This window comes from Rhyacophila brunnea, unplaced genomic scaffold (assembly GCF_057557595.1).
Source record: "Rhyacophila brunnea isolate RB1 unplaced genomic scaffold, BYU_Rbru_1.0 scaffold_7, whole genome shotgun sequence".
NCBI lineage: Eukaryota > Metazoa > Arthropoda > Insecta > Trichoptera > Rhyacophilidae > Rhyacophila > Rhyacophila brunnea.
The window spans coordinates 27,141,580-27,157,134 of NW_028233339.1; the positions used below are offsets into that span (position 1 = coordinate 27,141,580).

Below are 15,555 nucleotides of genomic sequence, written 5' to 3' on the forward strand. Positions count from 1 at the left end.
GGCACAGTTCGCCGTGAGCTTTCTTATCGGAAAGAGATGACTGTATACTATACGGTCTCCAATTTTATTAAATTCAATCTGAACATTAATTCAATTTTCATAGGTGATTTTGGCAAAATTCATGAATTCAAGAATGAAAACCTAACCTAACCTAACAAATAATCCAGTATATTGGCTATTTTTAAAAATTGTTTGTTGCTGGCTTCCTGTAAAACCGACAAGAACCGTGTTTTATGTAGACATGAATTTTATGTCAGTACTATACGACCCAAAGAGGTTGGATGGTTGGACAGCCATATATTTCCGATACACCATTTCACGGTGAAGTGTTATACGGCGAACTGCATACGTACAAGTTTCCGGACACGGTTTGTTTAATCTTTGATATATTATGATGATGATTATATGGATACCAACAGATTTAAATTGTAGCTTTAGCTTGCGAATAAGCCTGTAAGTAATTAAAGTATCCAATTCTTTTTGACCAGTCAAGGGGTGAAAATAATTTAGCAAAATGATGATGATGATGGCTGCGAGCGTTGCAAGGTGGCTCTCATTTGTTGTTAATATGAAAACAGCCATTGAATTTTAATATTGAGCTTTATCTGAATCGCACGTAAGGTCAGGCCGGTGCATAGGATTCGCGCAGGAAGTCCATCTTGATAGGCAAATGCGAGTCACGACTGGCTCCAGGATATCAGCAGCCTCTGATGATGGCCAACAGTATTCAGTTCGATGGAATGGGAAGATAGGAAGTATTGGAATATTAAGCATCACAAACTGTTGAGGTCGTTAGGAGAAGTCGACAGAGGAGTACAACACAATAATGCTATTCAATATCATTTTTTTAATTTTATCTTACGTAGGTACTTTGTCGGAATTTTAATAATCTATCAAGTATACATATTATGCAATCGATATAACATGGAAAATGTTTTTCACTTATACCTATTGAATTCCACGAATTTAGTTATTTCGTCGATATCGAATTCGAATGTAACACAATTATCAAGAGTAGGTATCTTGGTCTTGTTAATGGTATTGCATCGGATAGAGCTATCGACTTAAGACTAAATTTGTGAAATTTAAGGGTGGTTTTATTATCCTACTAATGTAAATGCTTTCCTTCTCAATTATTAATTTCTTTTATGGTATTAACTTCACTTTATGCCAGTAAGTACGTAAATACGATTACAATAATGTTTTCTAATAATCTAGATAAATGTGTTTGATTAAATTTTGAACAGAGATAATGTCTTAGAATTTACTTTATTAGTATATTAATTTTACATCGTATAAATAAGAGAATACTGGATGAAGATAAGGGATGTCTTTATCCACCAGTTAATCGACCCTAGCTGATGAAGATGATAATGTAACAAATGCTTATGTATTTTACGTCAACAATAAACAACCTGTTTCTAGAAACAAAACTTCGAAGACATTTAAATTTTAAAATAGGTAATTAGGTGCGTCGTATAATTTAACATTTAAATTATTTATATAAATATATATTTTTACTAAATGTTTTAAATACTTATATAATTTATTTCATTCGCGAATAAACTATTACTGCTTATATAATATAACGCCACTGACTTTTTGTTATTAAATAATTTTATCTGCAATAAAATACTGAATTTGCCATTCGGCGATGTAAAGCTTGAATATTTAAAAACAGTAAAAAAAAAAAACTTTTCCAGTTCCACCTGCCTATGTGTTAATGAAAGAAAATAAACAGTAACCTTACGTTACTGCAGAAGAATATGACCGGATGTGAACTGACTTTTACTTGATAATAATATAACGAGTCTCTTCTGATGTAACCATTAAAATATTAAAAGCTTCTTGAAGGCCGGGTGCATAAATGAAGTTTTTGCTTAAACTGAATAATATTTATTATTATTAATGACTCTAAAGGTGAATCCTTCATACCATGTATAGTATTTCATTACGTTAAGGAACGTTTTTAACATTACTTAGCCTTAAAGTTAAAGCATGTTTATAATTATTAACAGTTTAAATTGTTTACACGATCATAAATGTATCTAATATTTGCCGCTATAACTGTGATCCTCAGAGTATAATTTAATTTTTATATTTGTTACTACATGAATTTACGACAAAATACAAAAGTCAGTGGCAAGCATAGTTATTTACTAGTTTTTACCGACATCATAGATATACTAAATAAATAAATAGATGGAGTGATTATTTACAGAAATACTGCGAAATAATTGGCCATGAAATGTAGGCTAATGCCGAGAGTCTTGAGAACATCAGAATACGTCATACGTTTTTCATAACAGTCGATTTGTGACACTATATGCCAGTCAATGCAATCGGCATATTATAAAAACATGCTTCATTTTCAATCGACGTATGTTCCATGCCTGACTTATAATAATTATTATATTATTATGTGTTTTACTAAATATATTTCAAATACTGAAACATGTTGTAAAGTTAAATCATAGCGCTATAACATAACGAAATAAAATATGTATCAGCAATGTATTCGAACGCATTCCCAGAACATTTTCATAATATTATTTCCGTATTCCATGTATTTCGATAGCACATTGTGTCAGGCTCCCATGAGGGTTACGTCGGTATTCCTCGCCCGCAGAAGCATCGAATTCTCGTATTATTCAGTGGGTCGGTTTAGATATCTGGTCCTCCTCGCCAACAATACTGCTCTGATGAACCCTTGCTTTGACCTGCTATTCTTTAGTAGGTACTTACCCACTTTAATGCATGCATACGCTACTCGTGATCTGATGGCATTTGCATTTCTCGTTATAAGTAACACAGAGAGATATGAAATTCTTTCTATTGTTGTTTTGGAATAATGTATTGTGTGTGCATGTAAATATTTCTTAACACGATACGACATTTATATTCTAATAACCATGTATGAAATGGTGACACGTAATTTGTACGAAGGGGAATTGGCCGAAACCACTAGGCCGAGTCACAAATGGCAGAAATGTATTCAAGCCTGGTGGCATACAAATTCATCGCTTAGTTTTTTGTTGTAATAGTAATTTAAAAATGTAAATGCCATTTTTTGAGATAGGTAGGTACATACGAAACTCATTAATCATTAAAATACAATATTATTCAAATTCGATTAAATTATAAAATTGGAAATTAATTCGACATCAATATCTGATAATATTTACCGTTAATAATTCAAAATTTTACGACTTTTATTTAAAAAAAAGTACTGCAAACATACTTATTAAATAAATGTTAATTTTTAAATTCGTTCAAATTATAGCTTCGGAAAAGTTCTGATCGATAAACACGTCGTGTTGTGTTTTGATAGACATCTGAAAAATAAGGTGTCGAATTAGAAGTTTTTTTTTGAACAAAAATGTATCTGTACATATTACTTTACATTTGATTTTGTTACCAAACGAGCATATTTTATTTACATTTAAAAAAAATACTAAAAACGAAAGCTGTTTATTATAATATACTTACGTGGTGTTTTCAGTCCATGGAAAATACTATTCATTTATTTGTAGAATCTGTTTGTCAACTATATGTAGATACATGATTGATCATATAAAATTTACAGTTATGTATTTTCTCCGTGTTTCCTGTTTTTATAATGTTCTATATTTACGTTATACTTAGTTACATGATAATACATGGTAGATAACTGCATGTAGATAAACAGTGACTGCACATTTTGTTTGTACGGTCTAGCGAAATATTTCAATACAATCTACCTAATATAGGTAGGATTTATATAGATAAATCATTGATTATTTCAAACTCTCCGCAACACGATTTTCATTTGGACAAATCTATTGTCCGTCTGATCAAAACAAGCGAGACTGATTTTTTAAACAGACATTCGCGCATACTGTGGTAACCACGGGTTTAATTTAACTAGAACATTTATATATATAAATTAAAATTAATTTAAGTTTCGTTTCTTTTGTGGGGATTTGTTGACATGGTGTTGATATCTGCGAACAGTGAGCGAAATACATCAAAATAATATTGTTTTATATGTATTGAATATATTTTGTTGGATTGGTCATTCATTTTTTTTAAATATTGGAAATGAATGCTAGATCATTCTCCAGAGAATGTTTGATTTTCAGAATTCACCAAATTCAAATCGTCTGAAAAAATCTACTAAATATAATACTTAGGTATAAGTAATTTTTGATAGTAGCTAATCCAGGAAGGTTTATTTTCAAACTGCATCAAATCGATTTAAACCAATCACGTCACCTTAAAGGCAGAATACCATATTGCTAAATGTTATGTATTACAAAGGTGATCAGCGAGACGATGATTTTGTTTTATTGCTGGTAGACAGAAAGTTTTTATGAAAGGAGGAATGAAAATATCGCATTTTTTTTACTTTTTGAAAAAGTGGATTTGACCAAATTTGAAAACAATTTTGTGATTATATAATATTGATATATTATATTATAAATTTAACAATTTGCTTCCGATATGGATAAATATTGTAAAGATATTATTTATGTAATAATATATTATTTAAGTTAGTTAATAGCATTAAAAATGATAGAATTTAGTTGTAGTTGCCGTTTCAGTTGAAATACTAGGATTCTGGCCACCCCAGTTAATTCCAATATTTTCGTTCCAATACTAAGCCTTGAAACCCAATTATTTCCAACACAATCAATACACCATGTCTGCTTGCAATATTAATAAAAAAATAATCTAATAATGATTTAATATTATTTATTTCCTCACTACGAATTAAGAAATTATGACTGTGCGCTATTCGTCAGAACACAAAAGAGTGAAGAATTGGATCGCAGCATTCAAAGAAGTAATAACTCCTTTCAGAATATAATAATATTATTTCTTGGTATATTGTTATTTTTTCTTGTTTCAGGCACTTGTAATTAATTGCGTCTTTTATGATTTTGTTAACAGCCCAAGATTTCGTTTTGGTTCGCGACGGGAGGTGCAGGGTTCTGCCTCAGTAGAGCACTCGCTTCGAAGATGATGCCCGTGGCTAGGTGAGTTTGCTTCTTATTACTTGACTGTGCTTATTACTTCAACACTGCTTTGTTAGTTTTAATTTTAATATTTTTCATTGTGAAGAGTGGCACATCTTAAAAAAAATGCGACTATTGTCAATGCCTGGTTATGTCTTTTCGAGTAATTATGTATACTTTATCCGATACCTACATTTTTTACACATGTGGACCACTGTAAACAGGAGAAACGTTTTGCAGACCTTTGCGGACCACTAACAGAAATATTATTTGCATAGTAACGTATACTAACGTCTGATCGCGATTGATTTAATCACGTAAAACTATAAATCTATTTTAAGAACAAAAATACAATCCACAAACACTCGCAGGTGCATGGATTTTGAAGATTTTATTGAAATTCTTAGCATACGCGTCGAAATACGTCAAAAATTAGTGGATAACCATAAAAATATAAAAATGCTGCGGACCACCGGTTGAAAAACACTGCAGCTTCAATTATTTAAGTACATACCTACAATTAATGTATTTAATACAACGTCATCAGATCCTGTGACGTCCTTAGACCAACTGCCGCTCTTAAGCAGATTTATAATGCCGTTCTTTCTATTTTTTTGTTTGACTGCCATGTCTGCAAATTCTTCATGCACTTACTTTAGGTAACATACAAATACCTACACCAAAAAATTGATAAACATACTATTACTAAAAATTAGAGAACTTTCATCGAACTTGCTCACAAACAGCGGTGGTTTTTTGGCACCCTAGTGATTTTTTTTTCTGTACGATAAACAGTCATTAAAATATGTATTGGGTTTTACAATACAACCGTGGTTATGTTAGCGACCGCATCATATGCTTAATGGTAAACCGACCAACACTGCTCTCAAAAGCTGTCATATTTGTATTCGTTCCTTCATTCGCCGCCCTTTATTATGTGCCGCCCCTAAACAACGCATGACCTGCCTACCCTCATCACTGTCAGATGTACGTACATACCTTATAACCACAGAACAGTTCCCTGCTTATAACTTATGGACAAATTTGCAAGTCTCCCAAATGGAAAAAACATTTTCAATTTAGTAAATTCACATTATTATACATTAACAACTCATGTACGAATAATAATTATTTACCACTAAAAAATCGAATAGCAAACGAAAAAAGCGACTGGCTTTTACTTATTACTGGGTTGCATTCATATTTTACGTCACTTACACTCCAGAAATGCTACCATACATAAATAAGGACACTTGGATGGCCACAGAGTAGAAACCCGATAGAACGATGACTCAAGTAGTTAGTAGGAGTAGTACCGAATCGGGTAGAAAACCTTCATCAACCCGTATTCTAAAAATATAATATATATTATTATATTAGTAGTAGTACAACAACGTAATTAAAATGAATGCATTCTACTATATTATGTTATCTTTTAAAACCCCATGGATAATGCCTATGGGAAAAGGATTGTTAGAAAACGAGCTATAATTGAACTTAGTTATGCGGAATGTTACCAGTCCACAATAATGTCGAGCTGAAATAATGGCACTTTAGCAACAACATGATATTAAAAATGTATGTAAAATTGTAAATACTATTTTATTTCAATAATAATTTGTTTGCGGCTTGGCTATTTTTAGCAGAACGTAGAGACAACCTTCTCGTATCTGATCTATATCATATCTCATTTTTTATTTTTTTGTGGACTGGCTACTTTCTGCATAACTATGTCCAATTAGTATAATATGAGAAAGCGACAGCTGATAAAATTTCCATGTTACCATTGTGCAGACGGTGGGAGTTTTAATGGAAAATGTATATGCCTTATTTTTTAATGTATCTTAATTACGGGGTATATGAATAACGTCAGTTTATATATTATACTAACTAAATACCCATCAGAAAATATAAAAATTCCATACACAGATTTTAAAACCCAGTTTAAACAAACAATGAGCGAAATTAACGGTAAATATTTAGAAAATCTTGGGAAAGAAAAGGGAACACACTACTATCAAAATTATTATGGTAATCTCCTAAAACTTGGTTTAGTAAACTTTGTAAAATAAAGCGAGATGTAATAGTGAAAATAGCTAGAAACTGGTCAGGGCATTACAGTCTCAACGAATCATTGTACAAAATTAAAGTGGTAGATAGCCCTCAGTGTCAGTGTGGTCATCCCACTTAAGATCTTACCCACATTGTCAGGCAATGTGATGCCTATGACCAGGAGAGAGAGGTGTTAATGAATAAATTGGGAAAATGCAGGTTATACCCTCTTTTCACGATTAATTCGTTCCTGGCAAAACCAAATATTTCAGTTATGAAAATTGTACATGAATTTCTCCAAAAATGTAACGTAAATGTCTAGTGTGTAGTGTAACAAAAATGTAATTCTGTATTATTAATAATGTAACTATTTATGTCTGTAGTTAAAAAAAGTGTATTTTTACTGTTGTAAACCATTGTAAAGCAGAATAGCCTTCCATTCGGAGAAAGAAATTTTCCAAATAAAGAAAAAAAAATATACAGTATAGGTACTTATAGTTTTTCACAGAATAACGTTTACCCATGTTTAAATAAATAACATCAATTCAATTTTACGTCCTACCGTCTTTAATGCAGTGCTTAAGTGGATCGGATTAGGTTTCTCTCTAGATTATTTTTATGATTTTTCTAATTTTATTGGGTCATTTGCAGAGATAGAGAGGAGAGAAAAGAGAGGCAAGTCAGTCAGAATTACGCTTACTTTAATATCACGTATTTACTCTAAAAGCTTTCACCCGAAGCTCTGATATAGGACGGCGCTATGTAACTCTGCAGTGCGAAAATAAAATTCTTTGGAACCAGGAGAGTTGGGCTGAGCATTAGTAATGCGATAAAGATAAGAGGTGTACGTAGGAATTACACAGTACGATTTCAGGCTTATGCATTTACTGCAGGTTAGAAACATATCGGGTGGTATTTAATGTAATTTTAAATAATTCGGTATTTGTATAATGTATCGAGCTCAAAGTGAATAATTACTGTGAAGGGTTCGATGTGGACGTTGGTACCTATAAATATTATAAATTCTCTCTGATTTGTTGATTTAATAATCTGACAGGAATTTCTATAAGAACAAAATATTTACATAATGTGATATTTATATACACACTCACTTTAATAATAGTGCTTACTGTCAATTCTTGGTGCTTATATATACTGAATATCTACTAATTTAATTTACTTGTTTATGAACAGAGAATTTTCTTTCAATTTGATAAATAGTTTTAAAAATATGTAGGTATTTTGTATAAGTTGACAAAGTCCTATTAAAGCGTATGCAACCGGTGCTGATCATTACACATTTATGTAGAATAAGTATAATATATTATAGTGTTTTATTTCAATTTAAATATACACTTTAATCGAGACTGTCGTTTAGAGAATTAAGATGAAAATGTACAGTTCATAGAAAGGCTTCTCGATAATAATTATTCTCTCCGATAAATTTACCAATTTAATTCTTAATACTACATAGTACCTACTATAGAAATGTATTCTCTCACTAGATGGCCTTAAATGTTCAATCGGGCAATTATTTCGTATGTAGGTATAATTCGTAACCCCAGACAAATTATTGTTTTGAATACTAGTACTGTAGAATATTATGTATTACCATATTATTGCTCATTTTGTTAAATTATTGTCTTAGAGGAAAGCTCCACAATATAAACGCCGAAACTTTTGTCTTTGGAGTTTACGCCATGTAGAAGTTCTCGTATTGGTATGTCTATGAGTTTTCGCAACGTAGACATATAGGTAAAATTATACACACATACACTATCACAGAGCTACCCAACCTGTGTGGCGCTATTACTCCACAGTCAAATGGATGGGCCAGATGTAATAGTCAATGTATCATCATCATCGGCTGGGGTCGATCCACTGCTGGATGAAGGCCTCCCCAAGGTCGCTCAACACTTCTCGGTCCCGGATGCAAGATACAGAATTCAAGTAAATATTGCGTTGAACTTAATTAGTTCGTTTTTTAATGTTTATTGTCAATTAGTGTTGCCTCGGGGCAGATAATGAGATTATTTCAAGCGTCGAGTCAGGTATAAAATGTTTTGTTTTCCCAAACAAGCTTTGATTTGATTTTATATTGTATTGGTAATCTAATTAAGCAACTTGCATAATTTTAATATAGGTACTTAATTATTCTTTTGTTGCTCATACAATTAACCGATTTATTTTGTAAAATATAGTTCTCCATAATGTCATTGCAAAAACCTTTTATTATTAAGAATTGCTTCAGGTATTTTTTCATGGTAAATACGAAATTGATTTTTTCTGATTGGGAAGTACTGAATCACACACATATCAAACACCCTCTTGCACACGCACACACGCGTACTCGTAAACCGATAAATTTGCGCTTTCATTCAAAGTTTGAATGAGTGATTTCACGCTATATTGTAATTTATAATAACAATGAAAGTAGGTTGTGCGAGTGTTTCCGTTAATTTGATGATGGTGCTAAGTATACTCAGTGCCAAGGAGTAATTCCGTTGGTGTTTGAGAAAATGTATGTCGCTTGGACATAATCAAGCTCTATTTTATATTTTTGACTAATCACAAAGTAAGCTGGTGTTACATAATTGTTATCGTCATGCGTTTTATTACCTGACAATTTGTTTTGCTAAGGTCGCTTAAGAAGTCAAATCTGACAGTGACTGAATCCTTATGCGATTAGTGCTTGTCTATTTGCAAAGGAATATGTTTGTTGAACATTATACATGAAGTTAACGGTCGACAAAATTTCAGCGTGGTTTAGCTGATTGTCTTAATGATGAAATAGAAAGCTCGAGGCTAAATTCCTTTGGGACTTGTCTCTGAAAACTTTTCTGCCTAATTTACCTACCACCAAACTATCCCGAACATTACAAAGCTATTTACAAGAACGAATCATGTAGATTTTTGGCTTTCGCGGCTTAGTTGATACACATATTCGGTGTCAAGAAATTTGATATTCAAATGAATCGGGGTCGTTGCCGGTTTTGTCAGAAAGAATCTACTACCTACGTTTATTATCATAGTTTTATTAAAGTAGGGAAGTTGTAATCAACAATTATTCCAGATTTAATGAAGATTATATTTTCCTTATAAGTATATAAACGTATAAATAATTAATATTTTGAGCTAACAAATTGATTTTGTCCCTAGATATTGCAGAATTACACTGTCTAATATATATAAAGAAAAACAAATTAAATGTGCAGGTATTACCAAGATAACCCCTGAAACTTAATTTTGAAAAAAGAGTGTCGGATATGGTTTTATACTTCAAACACGAAACATCCAAATCAAAACAATCAAATCACACTACAATGCATATTATTTATACTTGATAGAATTTGAATTTAAATTCTAATGGATTTAAGTTCTGTACTATTACATTTGAGTGGAATAGTAGGTACAAAACTTAAATCCATTAGCATATTATTAAATTCAATATCTGTGAAATGACAGATCTTTTCCACGTGCACTCTAAATTATAGTGTTTCTATTGGGAAAAAAATATTGAAAAAGATAAAATATATCTGCAGGGTAATCGGGTACAAAAGTTAAGAGAATTTTCCCAAAAATGTGCTATTTTTTGAGACTACATATTATGAAATTACCATAATTTTCCAGTCTGGAGCCTTGTAATTTAAGGAGAAAAAAGTTGACAGCAATGCTTTTCCATTCCAAAGTTTCGTGACTTGCACATTCATATTATAATCTCCTTTGTTTTAGGCCTTTGGGTGTATTTTAGAGATACTTACATACTACTATTCACGAATTTACGGCCTTCAAACAGCTTCAAAACTTTTTGGATTATGCTTTTGACGAAGCGATACCGTTTTTATATATATGGGTACACCAACTGTACAGAATGTTCTATATTGTCTAAAAAAATTGCCTAAATCTCATTAATATTTTGAAGGGGAAGTATTAACCATTCTTATTTTTATTTCATTAACCAGCTTACGTAGAAGTCATTTTAAAATTGGAAGCCTGCGTGACATCGTCACTTAATTCGTATCATTGCATCGCTCACTTTCTGCCGCTAGAGTGAGAGAAAGAGAAACTATGAATCCGCGTGCCTTAAACTAATGCGTAGTTCCTCTTACCGTCGCTCAGTAATCTCTTTAGGCACAGTATGAGGTAGTTTGACGATGAGTGCCGAATGGGAAATTGAGTGGTAGATCACTCTCAGTTTTGATACGGATAATAAGTAGCTCACAGCCTACTCGATGTTGGACATCCATTGTATATAACGGCGAATTGTATCGTGAACTTTTGTGAAGGATTACTATGCCGTCCATGATTTAAAGATATTTAATTTGTATCGACTTATTCCTTGGTTGTTGTAGTCACATGGCACAATAATGTTGCGTAACATCAACACATTCTGTGATCGTCTCTATATTATTTTTTTATTATTATTTTATTTACTTAATTTATTACTATAATAAAAAAAAGTCACTAAATCGGTCTAATGTTGACTTTAATTTGGCATATTATGAATTAATTAATTTGAAAATATCTTCACATTAAAAGTACGATGGTTTATGGAGTTTATGCTAATGAAAACATGCATATTTAATGAATCATCAATGTTACTTGATTATTTAATTTTTTCTGGTCACTCAGTATATCCGACGTTTTAAAAGAACACCCCTGTAGGCAGGTAGACAACAGGTGCGCTTATTAAAGTGTCCCGCCGTGCGACCCGCTTTAATTAACATCTGTGTTCCATCCAAAGCGACACCGCGGCAGCCAGGTCGGGAAACTCTACCAGTTTTCCCGCCCGCCTTGTATATTTTTGATTCTCCGTTTTCTTTATGGTCACCCTTTTGCGCGCCTTATGCAGACATTTTTTAAGACGCAAGTATATAGTGGTCGACGTCAAAGGAATTATAATATCTGAGCGAAATATGATTTTGTATAGAATAGGATTCTAGATAAATATTAAATTACTTACGTTTTGGTTCCATGTTTTCACTCCACAATAAACCGTATTTTCAATATTTGCCAACCTTCTTGGCAATGAGGTACCGCCACGCCGCCCTCTCTTGTCCTCATTAAGGAGTGCCAGGGATACCGAGGTAACAGTAGGTATACATTCATATTGCCACAGTTGAGGTTAAAGTTATAATCAGCAGAAAAATAATTTCGGATAACAGTCTTTGTTAGTAAAATATATATATATATATGAAAAATTAAGATGTTGGTATATTTTCTCTCTCATTGGCTACGTTGAGTACCTAGTTTGTCTCACCTACCTTTACCTTACCTTTGTCCTTTTAAATTGTTTTTTTTTCTGAATTCATTTGCATGAGTAAAAAGCTGTCGTTTCAGCAGATAGTCTCTGAATGGCAATAGATGTAGTAGATATATAATTTTTAAGTTTTATAATTTTATTTTAAAGTACCTAAGCTTCGACTACCTACTTTTGAAATACTGGGTAGGTACATACGTACTAAATTTCCAAAAAAAATCTGCTGTTGTATTTAAGGTAGATACTGGAGATTGCACGAATACGAGTGAGTCGGTAACCAAAGAGTAAATCGAAAATTAAATATGCGCTTTTAAATTCTCTATTAACTATTTTCAACATTCTGTAAATGAAACCTCATTCTCAAAATAATGATCCTTTATTACCGGTCCGCGTAAAACTATTGATATTTTTTTTATCTTTATGTTTTTAGTGTTTGGAGGAGAGGACAAGTCAAGTTACTATGGAAATAATAACGGTATTTTATACAATATATTCATGGGATATTCAAATGTTTTGATTTTATAATACAAAGCAGCTCCATGTCTAAATCCTGTTTCACGCATAAATAGGTATACGTGATGTGAAAACTTTTCCTAACTATTTTTTTAATTATATTTATCTACTATTTGTACACGTTTAATCTATTTTCATATTTTCAATACACTATCTTACTAAGACGACTAACAACCATTATTTTACGTTAACAATTTAATTGAGTTATGGTGTGATTTACCAAATAAGTCCATATAACACTATTGGTTGTCGTTGCCTGTTAGTATGCTGTGTGTTTTGAGTATTGAGCACTTAGCAGTATTTGATAATTTCCATGTTAGAACCACCGCACATTACGACGGTCGGTTGGTGCAACGCGAGGTGACGGCCGGTGGGTGATTATATTATAACCATTCTCAGGCCGTGTACATTGTGTACCTACTGTCTGGGTGTGGAGAAATATAAAGCGGTGAAGAGAGTACCGACTAGTAATAGGCGTGGTAAGGTACGTACGGAGTCGAGAGGGGATCACTGTGCGTCAAGAATGTCTGGTGGTTAGCCGGCCGACCGGTCATTTTTGGGCCATTGCGTCGCGTTGCACCTACCGACTGTCGTCATGGGCGGTGGCTCTTAGAATACATACAATTAATACTCACAATTTGAAGGCGGTTACAGCTAATGTTAATCACAGCAATACCTACCTAAAATGTTAGCTACTCATGGAAAATAGTAACTACCTAAAATTATTTTTGTGAAAATAAAAGAAAAAAATGTCTTGATTTGTTAAAATTATAGAACCGTGAATTGAAATAGGTAGATGTGGGTTTAATTGCAAGTTTATTTTGAGAGGCCATGTAATAAATATTAGGAATTAATTTTATGAACATTTATTATTAAGGAAAATATAAACTGTATTCAGTGTCTCTTTTCAACTTTTTATGTAATGTTTGACGAGTCTTGCTTCCGGTATTGCGATAATGTTAATTTAATTTTATGTGCAAATAATTTTAAGAACTTTGATAATTTACATTCTCATAACTGCTTAATTTTATCTGAAATTAAGCATGTTTTCGTCATCTCCACATTGCAAATTATTATTACAGTCGTTACATTATATTACTAGACTAATTTCCTCGCAGAGAATAAATAAAGTCATGTTTTACAGGTAAACAATTTCATTGGCTATATTTATCTTTGCGACATGACATTTTAGTAGTAGCAATTAGTGTGATATAATATATTTTGTTTATATTCTAAAACTTTAGTTACTGCTTTAAATCGTCATTATCCAAGCGTTATATGCTTGAAGTATTTATGTGAATATCAAAGAGAATTGGGCCTCTTCCATATTAGGGTTGAGATTGAATCCAAATACATTTGACGTTGTTATAATAGAGTTGATAACCACATTTTGGCATAACTGCTGATTATTAATAGCATGCAATCTCAAAATAATATTTTGTTCAAGGTCCTTCCTTATACTTGTGAATTAAAGGTGTGGCAATTTCTTTCGCTTGGTGGTGATAAGAACCTCCGTGTACCGTAATTTTCACTCACGAAGAAAAATGAATGAAACCATTCTACAAGTAGCAGAAAACAATTTGAGAAGAATGAAATTGTTATCGATTTAGCACTCGGCCAAAGCGGTAATTTGTATGAGACACTGACATATTACTTCGGAAATATAGATAATTTAACATTAACATGGTGGATACTTATTTACCTTTCAGTCATTCTGAATGGATTAAATTTGGTCTACCTACTAGCATTTTAGTGTATTCGTACAAAATTACATGTGAGCGATGTGAACATTATTCCACTGGTGTGTTTTTAAATAAATTTTATTTTTAAAATAAACTAAAACTAATGGATATTAGGGTTTACAAAATGATATCAGTTATTTTGGGACATCAAATTAATTGCCTTTTGTAGAAATGTTGTCACTTGTTCTTAGTGACCAGAATCGTCCTCTCTGCTTTCGCACGGAACCGCAGTGTTTTATGTTTGCGCTACCTGTTTTCAGTGTGCCTGTTTACCTGTGCGTTTAATTTGGCAACATTCCGTCTTGTAAATTTTCGTCTCTAATGAGGTAAAATTTTTGACATACCTTTCGCTACGCCAAAAGGCGAGATTTATAAACGAAACTCCGCGTATTATATTTTTGTCATGGGAGAGCATGGTGGGAGCGTTTTTGCAAACAACAGACTCACGTGTTTTTCATTTCAAATTAAAATGTTTTTAGACTTTGTAGAGATAGAATGTTCATTTTCTCAAAATTTTAATTTAACACAGAAAATTCTTTTTATTTAATTTGCCTTTTCCTACATTTTAATTTAGTATGCATTTTGCAATTTTATTTTCTTATATTTTAGAAACTGGTGAAATTAATAACTGCTCTTTCTTTGTTTATAATTGACATTTAAAATGTCAGTTTCATGCCCTTATTTAGCTTAGGGCTATAATTAATATTTCGAGTTTTAAAAAAAAGATCCCAAGATAACCCTTCTGGCTATGGATCACGTGACGCAATTATTTAAGTAATAACGATTAATAATGATGCTGTTGTATTCGAGGTCGCTAAGCCAAAAGGACGTACGGGATGCTTTGGTAAAAGGGTGTGATTTATCGAGTTAGATTGTTTGAGGGTAGTTAGTGACAAATATACGAATAAACCATTTAAATTCTTTTTTTAAATGGTTCTCTTGTAAAAATGTCATTTACTTTTCATTATACAAAAAAACATTTAAATCAAAA

At 32.1% G+C, this 15,555-nt stretch overlaps 1 protein-coding gene across 1 annotated transcript in view; it reads left to right on the plus strand.

The window, feature by feature from the left end:
- The window catches only part of fng (Fringe glycosyltransferase), a 253,671-nt gene that overhangs the window by 193,768 nt on the left and 44,348 nt on the right, over positions 1-15,555 (plus strand). Inside the window, exon 5 of the mRNA XM_085958107.1 lies at positions 4,933-5,018. Coding sequence (XP_085814233.1) covers positions 4,933-5,018 — 86 coding nt within the window. The remainder of the gene's footprint in view (positions 1-4,932; positions 5,019-15,555) is intronic.